The sequence below is a fragment of the Perognathus longimembris genome, chromosome 15 (assembly GCF_023159225.1).
Source record: "Perognathus longimembris pacificus isolate PPM17 chromosome 15, ASM2315922v1, whole genome shotgun sequence".
Taxonomy (NCBI): Eukaryota; Metazoa; Chordata; class Mammalia; order Rodentia; family Heteromyidae; genus Perognathus; species Perognathus longimembris.
Window position 1 is genome coordinate 31,254,567 of NC_063175.1, and position 15,026 is coordinate 31,269,592.

Sequence of the window (15,026 nt, forward strand, 5' to 3'; positions counted from 1 at the left end):
CTCTGATACAATAGGCTTAAGGCTAAAATGTTGGAAAAGCTCACTCTATTGACCTGTGAGCAATAATTTACAGCTGTTTTCTTTCTCCCTGAGTCCTGTCAGACTATAACTACTTGAACAGCTTAATTGAAAATCACTTAGATTTGTATCAAAAATGTTTTGTATTTAACTACTTTTGATTAGAACTAAATTTTGTTGAAAGTGGTAAGGTTTATCTATGTTCTGTAAAGATACTTGTAAAAATTCATAAAATTTCTAAGCAGTAAACTACTCAGTATAAGGTGAAATGTTTTACATAAAATCTCATCCTACGTAATGGCCAATCAAAGAGTATTTAAGGTGACTGAATTGATTTCTTGCTCAGAATTCAAAAGTAAACATTTTAGACATTAACACTTAAGGTTTTTGCTTCTTCTCAAAGTTGATTTTATATCATCTTTGTTAGTTACAAATCCTGAAATCACCAAAGATCTTCCTTGAGCAAAATGAGTTACCTTGTCTTTCTCTCCTCTTCATATGAATTTGCTAACATAGATTGTTAGAAATTGCATGAAGCTTTTGACACTACTGTTAAGCTATGTGAATGGTGTGTGTGTGTGTGTGTGTGTGTGTGTGTGTGTGTACATGTACTGATACTCTAGACTGAGCTTTGAACTCAGGGACTAGACTTAGTCCCTAAGCTTTTTCACTCAAGGCTGGCATTCTACTACTTGAGCAAGAGCTCTACTTCTGGCTCGTTGGTGGTTAATTGGATATAAGAGTCTCACAACCTTTCCTTCTTGGGCTTTCTTCAAAGAGGAATCCTCAGAGCTCAGCCTCCCGAGAAACTAGGATACAAATGTGAGCCACCAACATCTGGAGTTACTCAGTTTTTAGGAATGGAAAATGAGTTTTGTTTCATTGAACATATATAACATTAATTTCTGAAAAGGAAAAAGGAAAATTTTGTTTTATTCTTCTTTGACAAGTGATATTGTATTTTTTCATAGGTAAGCAACAAGAAAAGCACTGTTCAGTCTTCATCAATAGAACTGGGAGGTTCCTATATGAGTGTAGCCAGACCACACTACTACCAAACCAAACAAAGGCCAAAGTCTGCAAACCATGACTCAGCTTCAGAATCTCTTATGGAGTTCAGAAATAATACTTTGAAACCAATAACCTTACATCATTTCAGGGAAGGTCTAGACAGGGTGCCATCAGAGACCAGAACATGTCCTTATGAACCTTCAGAAAGTAAACCAGTGGATGCAATGCCAAAAGTAAAAGCTGCAACAGAAGAATTAAAGGTGAAGGAGTGTTCACACCCTAAGCCTATTCCTTCTAGTCAGTGTTGTGGTCATAGGCTTTCTGAAAATGAAGATCAGATATATGAAAGCCATTCCTCAAACATGGTCCCTCAGTGTTCTAGGACACATCCAGAATCATGCAGTTATTGTGGGCTGTCTTGGGAATCTTTCATGCATGCCAGAGGGGCACTGCAACCCAGCAAAATTGATGTAAAAAAGCAGCTCTCAGAAGATAGAAGGCAACAACTAGTGCTTCAGAAAATAGAACTGGAAATTGAAAAGGAGCGTCTTCAGCATCTGTTGGCTCAGCAGGAGACAAAGCTTCTCTTAAAACAACAGCAGCTTCATCAGTCTCGAATGGATTACAATTGGTGAGTTCTAGCCATTCTTTTAGCAGTATCTGTAGCTTGGAAGACACAGCATAACGTGGCATATATTTTTGCCACAATAGATGTATAGCAGCAGAGTTTCTTTGGATCTTACTTGTTCTAGGTGCATGCCACCTGTGTCAGCATTGGTACCTGGCATCTTCAGTGTATCTTTTTGACCCCTTTGTAGTTCATATACCTATGTGTGTGATTTAATTTGTACATTTTCTATTTTTTCCATTGCTTTTCATGTCTGTTTTGTGCAAGTATAATGCTTCTATTACTATGACTCTGTATTATTGGAAGTACTTAGTATAATTTAGTCTAATACTAAATACTATTTCTAATATAGTTTCTAGTCTTGTACTGTGATACTTCCAACATTACTGTTTCTGCTCATGATTATTTTTGTCATACAGAGTCTTTTATGTTTCCAAGCAAATTTTAGGATCAATTTTTGTATTTTTTAAAATATATATATATATATTATTATCAAACTGAATTACAGAGAGGTTACAGTTTCATACATTAGGCATTGGATACATTTCTTGTACTGTTTGTTACCTCATCCCTCATTCCCCCCTCCCCCTCCCTCTTTTCCTTCCCCTCCCCCCCATGAGTTGTTCAGTTGTTCAGTTCATTTTCACCAAACAGTTTGTAAGTTTTGCTTTTGTAGTTGTCTTTTTTTACCCTGTGTCTCTTGATTTTGGTATACCAAAATTGAGGGAATACCAAAATCAATTTTTGTATTTCTCTATAAAAAATACAAAAATTTTGATGAGCGTCACATTTGTTTTTATAGATTACTCTCAGTAATATGACCATTTTCACAATAATAATTCTCACACTTTTCCTTTCTGGAATGACTTTGAATTGTGATCCTCAGCTCTTATCTCCTTGAGTAGGAAGGATTATAGTTAGGTATAAGACATTGGCACCCAGCTGTAACAGACTTTTTAAATAGAAAATTAAGGATGTGTCAAAAAATTGCATTGGAGAAAGATCTTTTAAAGAACTGTTGAATCTTTCTTCTTTGCTTACTTTGTTTGCTTTTTGTTTGTTTCCTGCTTATTTGTTTTTTTGTTGTGTTTATCACTTACCTCAGACTAAATGATACTAACATTTCCAGGGGGTTCTCCTTTGTGTCTATTTTATTTTGGTGATTTTTATGGAGTTTTGTTTGTTTCGGTTGGTTTGTGTTTTGTTTTGTTCAAGCATCATCAAAAGTGCTCTCTGAAGCATTTCTATTATGTGTTTTAATATTCTTATTAAATAATTCCATTGTTTGTATCATTCTGGAATTGACTTCTGTTGATTGTCCTTTCTCCTTCAAGTTGAGATATCCTTCATTCTTGGTACCTTCTCTGACACTACTGTGGCCTAGTGGTTGGATGTCTCCTTAGTGCCAATTGAAAATTGAAGGCTTGGACCTTTTCTTGTTGGAATAATTTTCCCATAATGTTTGGCTAGAATAGAGCAGTTATTGTTTAAAAGTTTTCTGTTTTAGTTGACTGTCTCTTTTGTGATAATTTTAACTAAAAAGACTAGGCCTTTTTTTTGCTTTTCTTTTAAAATTGTCTTTAGGTTGTACAAAGGAGTTGCCATTTAACAAAGCAGTTTATGAATACAATATATCTTGATCAATGTCATCCCTTTCACTGTTCTCACCTGTCCCTTCCCTACCTATCCCTTCTTGATTTGGTAGAATATACTTTGGATTCTTGTCTGTATTTTCCCTCTCTTCATTCATCTATACCCCATTTTCCCTTTGACCCCACCCCACCTCTTTTATGTATTCAATTCCTGGTGGTTTATTTTGCTGAACTTTGACTTTGGCATTCTAAGAAATGAGATCTATTTGAGATCTCCCTTGAATCTACCATATTTCAGATAGTACATTTGTATACACTTGCATACTACCCAACATTTTCATTCATGTTTTTGGTGTTTCTTGGCTGCCAACATCCCCAGTATTCAAAGCATAGGAGGCAAAAGAAAGTCTGAGAAACTCACACTTTTTTTCTCTGTCTCCCTTCTACTTTTTCTACATACCTTCAAAGTCTTCTTCTGTGTGTTTTAGGTATAAAATATAGGAGTGGGGCTGCACAGGTCTAAGAATTGTATTCAATTCATCTCCCAAAATATGAAGTGTCTGCAGATTTTAATAGGTAATAGAAAGCAGCTAAATGTGTAAACAACTGGTAGAATAATTTCTACTTTGCTTATTTCCTTAATCCAGTAACTTTTGTGAACTAGGCATTATCAAATTACATTCTATTATTTTTTATTTTTTTAATTAGACGATTTGTAGATTGAACTAAACTACTTTACAGGGTCCCCATCTCTTTGTTAATTTTCTTTTTTAAGCTGACTGTATTTGTTTATGTCCTCTATGCAGTTCTCTTTGACTTTGGTATCATCTTGGATAGATGAGTATTCTGATTGGAAAGCCTTATTTGCTTACTTGCTTTAGGAAAACCTCAATATTTTACATGGAGACATTTTCAGTATTCTTAAGCAAACTATCAGGCATTGCCCAGCTATGATGCTAACTGTAGAACTGACTGAGAACTGGTCAGACTATTTTCAAGTGTCTTAGTCACCTTTTATAATTTTCATAATTCTATCATTCCGTTTGTCTTTTATAGCCCTAGACCCTAAAATGAAATTTTCCTCAATCGAGAAGTTGAAAAAATTAAAGCAAAATGCACAGACAAGCAAAAGCTCAAACCTTTTTGGCTTTTGGTGATAGAATCTCACTATGTAGCTCATGCTGACCTCAATCTTGAAATCTTCCTGCCTTAACCTCCAGAATACTGTAATTACTGGCTTGCTTACTATGCCTAGCTCAAGACTTCTTTTAATTGGACAGTCTTCATCTTTCATTCTCTGAATTCCCTATACCACAAAAATAAGTTTGTCTACCATTGTTAGCTGGTACAACATAAAACTTGGAAGTTAGATTTATCAATTTAATTAATCTGTATACCAGTTCATACTTCCAGAAAGATGATTGCAATATTTTCTGTCCCATTTTTTACATTTATGCAGTTTTATCACTTATGAGTTATCTCGAATTCAACTTTCTGCACATAGTATCATATGCCAAGAATATCTGTCCCAAATGTACCCTCCTAAGACATTGCCTTTATTGTGCCAGTTCTGAATTTTAAAAACTCATGAAATTTTTCTACTAGATTATGTGTAATCACCCTAGTATGCTCCACTTATTCTAAGAGTTTCCCAAGGTGCATTTGTTTCCTTATAACTCTTCCATACATTTTCTCTATTTTAAACATCTTCACTCTGCCTTTCTATCTATATCCTATTTACTCATTACAGCAGAGTTAAATCTCTTAACTACTTAAAAGTTTTAGGTCTGGTTTCCTTCCCACCTAACTACCTCAGAGTTAGTGGTACGTACAATATTGGCACTGTACTGTTCAATGTAAAGTATAGTTTTGTAAATAAATTTAACTCTCTTGTGTTAGTGAACCTTAAGTCTCCTGCTAGGCACAAAACTTTATGAGAACAGTATCCAAGTAAGAATGACCTAATTTTGTCTAGGCCTATATTACATACAGTTTCAGTCTATAATTGAATATCAAATGAACAGCATAGAATTATTAAAGTATTGAATTTGGAGATGAGCCTATCATCAGGAGATAGTGGAAACTAGGTGCTGAGATAGAATACTTTGGAAAGTATACCTTGTCCCTGATTCCTCTTTACTTCTGGCTGCTGTGAGATGAGCAGATTTTCTCCACCAGCATGTTTTAGCCCCACCTCAGACCCACAGCAATGGAGTCAGTCAGCCAGAGACTAAAACCTCTGAAGCCATGAGTCAGAATTAATCTTTCCTAGCTTAAGTTCTTAAGAGTATTTTGTTATGGGGCTGGGAATGTGGCTTAGCGGTAGAGTCCTTGCCTAGCATGCATGGAGCCCTGGGTTGGATTCTTCAGCATCACATAAACAGCAAAGGCCGGAAGTGGCACTTTGGCTCAAATGGTATAGTACTAGCCTTGAGCAAAAGGAAGCCAAGGACAGTGCTCAAGCCCTGAGTGCAAGCCCCAGGACTGGAAAAAATAAAAAGAGTATTTCTGTTATGATAACAAAAGATAAATTGACATAGTAACCATTTACATTTGCTTAGCAATTAATAGAAAGAAACCTTCACTTTCTACAGAAGATATTTAAAGTGCTTCTAAAACATCTATAATTTTTAGTTTTTAAGTTACATACTAACCAACTCATTCTCCAAATAAAGTACAGAAAGTGCATTTTTTATATAACATATACTCAGCTAACTCCTACACTCCTAATGAGGAATTTTATACTCCTATAGACTAATTTCATTAGTTATATGTATTTTTAAATGAACATGTGTGTATCTGTGCATGTGTGCACATGTGTCCACGCTTTTTGAGACCAGGTCTTCACAAATGCTAAGCTCAAATTGTACACTGTCCACCTATTCATGTTTTACAGATTGAGTTTAAACTTGAGAATAATTTATTGGGTCTAGATAGAAGAGTATGGTTTTCCAAAGTTTATACTTCTGTCCATCAGGCTCTTTGGGATTAGAAATTCTCTGTGTTTATGCTTACAGGTTAAGAACACAGGCTGCATTTAAGTCCAGAGAGGGTGCTGATAAAGTGTTTACTAAACCTGGAGAACATAATCTGGACATGAATGGGAGTGACTCTGCACTGAGGTAAACCTGGAAGCTAAGTATTGGCAAGAAGACTAAGCATAAACATATTTAGAAAATTTGGCGTTACTATTTTCTAACTATATAAATTACATCTCAAATTTTTGAAAAACATATAAAAGTATGAAAAGTAAAATTTTTAATCCTACCTCCCAAAAATAATCCTTTGAGCCCTTTTCTATATTTCATTGTATTGATAGTACAGTCTGTACTGGATAATAGGGTATACCGAATCTTTATTGACTTTTCTCACCATATCATATTTTCTGATGTAATGAAATACTTTATGAAAACTCATTCATTTACTGAACAAATATTTGTTATGTGGCAACTATGCCTCAGTCTGTTACCTGTAATTCAATTATTACATTCCTTTGAAGATAAAATTTATAATAATACAGAATTTTGCTATTATAACTTACACCTTGAAGAATATTTCTGTTATTTTTTTCATTTTATCTCTACTTATGTCCTTGGTGTAATTTCCTACAAGTGAAGTTAGTAAAATAAGTATAAATCTATTTAAAGTTCTTTTGTGTGTACGCTGATACTGGGGCTAGAATTGAGGGTCTCCAGCTGGCATTCTATTACTTGAACTACAAATCCACTTCTGGCTTTTTGCTGGTTAATTAGGGATAAGAGTCTCACAGATTTTTCTGTCCAGGCTAGCTTCATACTACAATTCACAAATCCCAGTCTGATCAGTAGCTAGGAATAATAATGAGTGAGCCACTAGCAACTGGCCCTATTTAAGATTTTTGGTTGACATTGCCAAGTTGATTTTTATACAAGTCAAATAACTTTATGTCCCACAAATAATGTTTAAGAATTCTCTTTTTATGAAATTTTAAGAATTTAGGGTCATTGGTTTTTCAAATTACTTTCTCCTTTAGTATCTTAATTACATGCATATTAAGCCTACAACATTTTCTTATAGGTTTCTGATCCTTTACTATGTTTTTGTTTTAGTTTTTGTTTTTGCCAGTCCTGGGCCTTAGACTCAGGGCCTGAGCACTGTCTCTGGCTTCTTTTTGCTCAAGGCTAGCACTCTGCCACTTGAGTCACAGCGCCACTTCTGGCCATTTTCTGTATATGTGGTGCTGGGGAATATAACCCAGGGCTTCATGTATACGAGGCAAGCGCTCTTGCCACTAGGCTATATCCCCAGCCCCCCTTTACTATGTTTTAAAAATGTTTTTTGTCTTTATGAGCAATTTTTATTGGTTTACCTTCACCTCCTTTTTCCGTTTTTTCCATCTGTGTTAAAGCATTATAGTGATTTTTTTCAGTTTCAGAGTTTTTTTTCGGGGGGAGGGTGTTGTTTTGTTTTGTTAGTTTTAGAATTTCCTTTTGAGTCTTGTTGATAAGTTCTATTTCTTTGATAAGATTTCCTACTTTATTTCTCATAAGCATATTTTTCTTTAAATTCACCAGATGATAATAGCTGCTTAAAATTATTTGTCTATTCTAACAGTGGCTTGTCAGAGTTTGTATCCTTTAATTAGCTTTTGCATTTAGTCATGTTTTCCTTTTCTTTATGTATCTAATAGGTTTAGACTTACCTTGGTTATTGTGGATAAATGGGAACATTTTTCAGTATGACAAAGGAATATAAGCCAAAACAGAAGATGACATGCAATCTGGGAAAGAGAAATATGGCAGGGAAAAGAAAAATTACAGGATTGTGTATAGGAAAATTTCACGATGAAATCACTGTATAGAAAACCTAGAAAATTGTCAAGTCACACAAATCATATCTTTATGGCAAGTTTCAGGAGAAATATGTTTAAAAAGAGAAAAACAGGAAAGATGATTATCAGATTTTCTGATAATAGCACTATACTAACTAGAACAATATCTCTTCTAAAATTTATGCAAGCTCTAATCCCTATAAACTCGGAATGTTTTATTTTACATGGGAAAGTAACTTCAAATATGTGAGCAGGGAAATGAATCTAAGATAGGGAGATTATCCTGACTTCTGAATAGGCCAGGTCTAATCACAGAAGTTGTTAAAAGTAGAAAATCTTAGCTGGACAATAGTGGTTCATGCTTCTAATCCTTACTACTAAGGAGGTGTTTGAAGATCAAGGTTCAAAGCCAGCTCTAGCAGGAAAGTCTGTAGGACTCTGTGTTCCAGCCAAAAGTCTGGAAGTAGAGCTGTGGCTCAAGTGGTAGAGTGCTAGTCTTGATCAAAAAACAAATCTTTTGATTTTTCTTTTCTTTATTGTCAAAGTGTGGTACAGAGAAAAAAAAATAAAAGCTATTGCATCTAGGTATCTGCAAAGGGATCAGATGAATAAACAAAATTTAAAGATTTAAAAAAAAATCTTGAGGACAGTGTACAGGCCCTGAGTTCAAGGACCAGGACCCTCCCCACCCCCTTTCTTGTTGGGTCAGAGATACAGACTAGGAGTACAGCTAAGAAGCAAAGAAATGACTAAACATACTTTGCTAGCTTTGAAGATGGAGAATAGTCACAGCCCATACATTCAAGCAAAGTCCTTACTGGACAGCTAGCAAAGAAGTAGAGTCCCCTGGGCTCTAACAGCAGGGTGCTGAAATCTGCCAACAATCCAGATGAGTTAAGCAAATGTTTTCTTTTCCATGGCCTCTGGAAAGAAACATGGCCCTCTGACTCATAGATGTTAACCCAGTTAGCTCAGTAAGACCTCTGTCAGACTTTTGAGTCTTATATTTTGTAAAATAAAAAAAAAAAATGTGTGTTGTTTAAACCTATTAATTTTTTGTAACTTGTGGCTGCTGTAGAAAGTTAACACAAATGTTAACTCTATTTATTACAAATGCATAATAATCCAGGATTTATACATACATCATAATTTACTGAGTATCTTTCCTGTTGCTGAACATTAAAGTTATTGCATGTTCTTTAATATAAAATACAATATTATAATAAGCATAGCTATACATATATCCTAGAACCTTTTTTGTTTTAAGGTAAATTCCACAGAATGCTAGGGATATATTGATAGAATTGAAAACAGTAAATTATTATAGACTATGCTATTTTCATTTCCCAAAATGGTTGTAGTAACTTATACTCTCTCTTACAATTTATGAATATTTTTGTCACTGTGGTTGATAAGTGGTGAATGCTCTGAAAACTAGCATTCCAAGGTTTCAAAGAATTTTACCATGTAAACTATAAATATGACAGAAATCCATAGCTTTTCAAAAAAATCTCTTCCAGTATGCTTCTGGGCAAAAACCTTAAAACTTTAGACCTTTTAAAAAGTATTATTTAAGAGTTTGAAGAAATATTGGCTTCTGCTTCAAAAGTCTGGCAGTCATTCATTGAAAGGCCTAGAATCTCACTCGACAGTTTCTAACTTATTTATTCTAATGTGAGATTAAAAGAAGCAAAGACAACAAATTCAATATATCCTTGATTCAGTTAGCTGTAAAACTAATGTAGTTTCCACGCAAGCCAGGTAAAGGTTGAAATGGATCTGTGGAGACTACTGTACTGCCTTGATTAGCCTGTGTAGAATTACTCAAACTAGAATACCTGCTGCTTTTAGAACATATAATGGAGAACTGTTATGAAAATGACCTTCTTTCTACCTTGCAAGCTCTTCTACTTTAATAGGACAACTCCCTAGATAAAATTTAATTTTAAGCTAAATTTTGTTTATTTGGAAATTTCAATTAGTCTAGTATTAAAAACATTATGTGTTTAAAATATTAAACTTACTCAAGTGAGGCATTAAGAATTTGGAACTAAAATAAATGAGATAATGAGAAAGTGAAAAACATATTTTTTGTAATTAACAGCTCATTTTGAGTTAATTATATACAATTACCAAAATCTAATTGCAATTTATTTTCTATTATCTGTGGGAAGGATCACAGGCAAGGGAGCTTACATTGCTGCTCCTGCATAAATGCTATACAATGAAAATAAATAATATGTGAGACCTTAATGACAAATAAAGAGCAAATAGTAGGACACAGCTGAGCCAAACCATTGGAAGTTAATTATCACATGAAAGATGGTAATGACTTAAAAACTTACAACTCTGATTGCGAGTTCTATGTCCTCTGTGTTTATACTTTGTTGTGTATTGACTACGAAAAGATGAATTTTATAAACTAAGTTTAGTAATTCTGCACACTTCTAAAAATCTATTTTTGTATTTTCACATGATAATAATGAAACCAAAGCTTTATTAAATGCCAACTATTTTTAAAAGTAGGGACTGGGAATGTAGCTCAATAGTAAAATACTTCCTAGCATCATGTGTGGCTCTGATTAGATCCCCAGTACTGCAAACACATAAATATGAAGAAGTAAACTTGTTGAATACTGCAGGAGATGTAGGAAAGCCACTGTCTTCAATACAAATATTAGAGAGTAAGGCAAATATACAAATCTTCATTATACAAAATAGAGGAAGAAACAAAAAAGATTTCTGGGAGAATACAATTTGAAATAAGTCCTAAAACAAAAGAATTGTGGTAGGACTGGGATAATACTTAATTTTCCTACCTCAAATACTCATACACATTAAGTGAATGTATGTGTGTTGGGGGGGGGGGGTGTTGTATTCTATGCAGAAAGAGGTGGAGGGATGCTTAAGGAAGGAGGAAAAAAACACTGTGTGTGAAGACCACCAGTAGATATGTTTCAATTTTACAAGAAAGGCAAGGTGAAATTAAACACTAAATTAGTAATAAATAAATAAATTAGATTATGAATGGCTTTAAATTTCAGGCCTCAGATTTGTGGTTTGGTTTATTGAAGGAAAAAGATTTAATGATTTTGTGATGAAGATTAGTTTCATTCACTCCTGAAACTGGGCATTCATTTCTGAGAAATGTTAGGTGATACTGTGTGTGCGAAAGGAGAGTATTCCCCTGCAATGTTGACCAAGTACCAGACTAGTGAACTTTCTCTTCATATCAGTTGGCCCTTTGTATATCTTTTTTGGAGAAATGCCATTAGGTCATTTGCTTCCTACTGTTGCCTTTTTTCTTTTAATTTTTATATATCTAGGACATTTTATTCCTTTCGGTATATTCTCTTAACTCTGATAACTATTTTCTTTGCTGTATAGCAGCTTTTCAGCTTGATATAATCCCATGTCAATTTTTGTTTTCATTTCCATTACTTAGGAGTCTTATCATTACAATCCTAGCCCATTCCACTGCTAATCCTAAGCATTTTTTGTTTTCTTGTCATAATTTTATTCTTTCAGTTCTTTCATTGAAATCATTAACCCATTTTGAATTGATTCTTTTTTTTTTTTTTTTTTTGCCAGTCGTGGAGCTTGAACTCAGGGCCTGAGCACTGGCTGTAGCTTCTTTTTGCTCAAGTCTAGCATTCTACCACTTGAGCCACAGTGCCACTTCTGGCCTTTTCTATATATGTGGTACTGAGGAATTGAACCCAGGGCTTCATGTATACAAGACAAGCACTCTACCACTAGGCCATATTCCCAGCCAACTTGAATTTATTTTTTTTATAACTAGTAAGATATAGGAGCCTAGTTTCACTGTTATGCATATGATATACCCAGTTCACATAACACCTTTTATCGAAGACTGTCCATTCTCCAATGTGTGTTCTTAGCTTCTTTTCAAAAATATCTGGGGTTATTACTAGGCACTAAATTCTGTTCCATTGTTGTATATGCCTGTTTTTAATACATGGTCATACCACATTCATATATGATATTTAAAAGCTGATATTCATAGAAGTTGGGAGTGGAGAGATAGTAACCAAACCCTGGTGGTGAATAGATTCAGGAATCTTCTATATCTCTCAAATTGTTTTGCATTATAATGTATAAAATCCTGGGGCTGGGGATATAGCCTAGTGGCAAGAGTGCCTGCCTCGGATACATGAGGCCCTAGGTTCGGTTCCCCAGCACCACATATACAGAAAACGGCCAGAAGCGGCGCTGTGGCTCAAGTGGCAGAGTGCTAGCCTTGAGCGGGAAGAAGCCAGGGACAGTGCTCAGGCCCTGAGTCCAAGGCCCAGGACTGGCCAAAAAAAAAAAAAAATCCTGACCTCTTTCTTTGTACTTTCATCTAGACAATTGTTGGATTTAAAAAAAAAAAATTTACCTTTTTAATACATACAAAATTGTCAATTATATACAGAATACCAAACTACTCAACAATCTGCTTCTAAGTAATATACAATCATATACATATATATGAATGACAGTAACATCATTTTCATAATAACTGACAAGAAGAAAATCCTTAAATATACAACCACTTATAGCTGGATAAATGAAACATCATACAATGGAGTAAGGTGACAGTTCCTACATTTAAAAGATAATTGGGTTATTTGATTGCATAGCATTTTCTAACAGTCTGATATATATATTAGTGGTCGAGTAGGAAGTATGGTTGGCAGGAATTAGTGAATTTTTCTACAAAAATATCACTCCTGTAACTGGTTAGATAAAATCAGGTAGATAATAAGCTGTATAAACCTTCATGACTTATCTGCTGCACAAGAAAGGAGAATAATGGTAGTTCTCAAGTCACTATTTGGCTCTTTTAAAAATATTTTTTATCAATTTTTTTTTTTGTCAGTCTGGGTCTGTCCCTGAACTCTTCAGCCTCAAAGCTAGTGCTCTACCAGTTAAGCCACAATGCCACTTCCTATTTTTTTAATCTTTAAGTAGTTACACAAAGGAGTTGCCATTCAACAAAGCAAGTTATGAATACAACTCATTTTGATGGTCATTGTTACCCTTTTCATCATTTTCCCCTGTCCCTCCTAACCCATTCATTCCCTCACTTTTCTTAATATTGTAGCATATACATTGAATTTGTTACTATTCCTCCCTTAAGCACTTCCCTGTATTCCCCTCCCCTTAAGCATTAATGCTCTTGTAAACCTTTTTAAAAGTAATGTTTTTCATAGCTACACAGTAAGTTTCATTGTCAGTTGAATCTGCTTATGTGTATACCGCATTTCCAGATTATTCAGAATGGATAGTTTAGTCCCTTCTTTGAGTAACTACCTTTCATGCTGCAATTTGAAATATACAGCTTCTTATCACAATGTAGCTTTAGCATCTTAGGTGAACACTATTTACTAGCAGATAGAGAAAAACAGTAAAATTGAAAGTGTCAATTGTTTATTTTTTAGCACTAGTTAGAAATTATCACTTATTTCTTAGCACTCTTTCAACAGCTGTCAATAAATTGTCAGCTACAACTTTTGTTTGGTAGTACTTCAGAATCCAAATAGTAGTTACTGGACATAATGATCTAGTTGATAAAATAGGTCCTGTTTAAGATTTTTGTATGAAAGGAATCTGTAAACATATTATGGTGTTTCATTTGTACAACTTATATCTTTTCACATTAGATATTATTCAATAAGAGGGCAAAGTAAGAATTGAGGCAAAGTAGATGGAAGCTAAAATATTAAAAAATCATAATGGCATATAAAACTTTCGTTTATCTATAAATGAGTAGAAGAAACATTAGATTTAACAATAGCAATTATTAGATGAACTTATTTATTCTTGTTTTCAGAAGTCCCAAGAGTTCCTTCTAAAAGAGCACAAAATTTGTAAATCTTAAATATTTTTATCTTAAATTAACAGTATTTTAAATTGTTTTTCTAACTGCCAGAAGATAGTTAAACTTTGAACTTTTAGATTCTAGACAACTGAATATACACAGAATATATGTACTAACTAGTAGACAATGGACAAGTACATTATTTCATAAGCAAGAACTTTTTTTATTTATGGAAGAATAGTTATGTAGGAACTTTCTGGATGGGTAGGATAGCCGAAGGCTTCTTTTATTATAATATGAAAGAAATAATAGCAATATAATATGAAAAGTTATAATAACATGTTTCCTGAGCATACATGTTGCTTATAAAGAATCTGAGAATATAATTATGCTCTTGGTGGGTTTATGGCTCTTCAAGAAGTTGAACCAACCCTATCCTGATTGCCTGGGATTTTATATAGTTTAATTACATGCCTAAAGTCTCTTCATAGTTACCCCTTTAATAGATTGTTTTACTGGAGACTTAATGTGACCAAATTGATAGATAGAAAAGACAGTCGCAGCCCATGACTTGTCACCTTGTTACACTTATACATGTTCTTTAATCTCTGAATAAGTACAATAAAAATGCCATATTTCTGCCTAACATTATACAACTATCCTACATACTGCTGAAAACATGCTTTTCCTTTCCTTGTTCATTCTTCTCTTTGTAACTTAAATGTTGAAATGTAAATTCTTGATGCATATTCTTTTTTTTTTTTTTTTTTTTTGGCCAGTCCTGGGGCTTGGACTCAGGGCCTGAGCACTGTCCCTGGCTTATTTTTGCTCAAGGCTAGCACTCTGCCACTTGAGCCACAGCGCCACTTCTGGCCATTTTCTGTATATGTGGTGCTGGGGAATCGAACCCAGGGCCTCATGTATATGAGGCAGGCACTCTTGCCACTAGGCCATATCCCCAGCCCCTTGATGCTTATTCTTGATGAATAAGAAATAAAAAAGTAAAGCAACAAAAGATATTTGGTTAGTATACATATATTAGCATGTTCCAAACAAAATAAGAAGCTAATATTAATTTTCATTGTATTCCTCTGTGAATAGCCACATGGCCAGAGCTAACCAGTAACTAAACTCAATGTTTGT

The 15,026-nt window shown here is 34.3% G+C and overlaps 1 protein-coding gene across 1 annotated transcript in view; it reads left to right on the forward strand.

The window, feature by feature from the left end:
- Kiaa1328 (KIAA1328 ortholog) overlaps positions 1 to 15,026 on the forward strand; it is a 189,554-nt gene that overhangs the window by 99,258 nt on the left and 75,270 nt on the right. The window contains exons 7-8 of the mRNA XM_048363542.1: positions 990 to 1,660; positions 6,267 to 6,371. Of these exons, the coding sequence (XP_048219499.1) occupies positions 990 to 1,660; positions 6,267 to 6,371 (776 nt within the window). The remainder of the gene's footprint in view (positions 1 to 989; positions 1,661 to 6,266; positions 6,372 to 15,026) is intronic.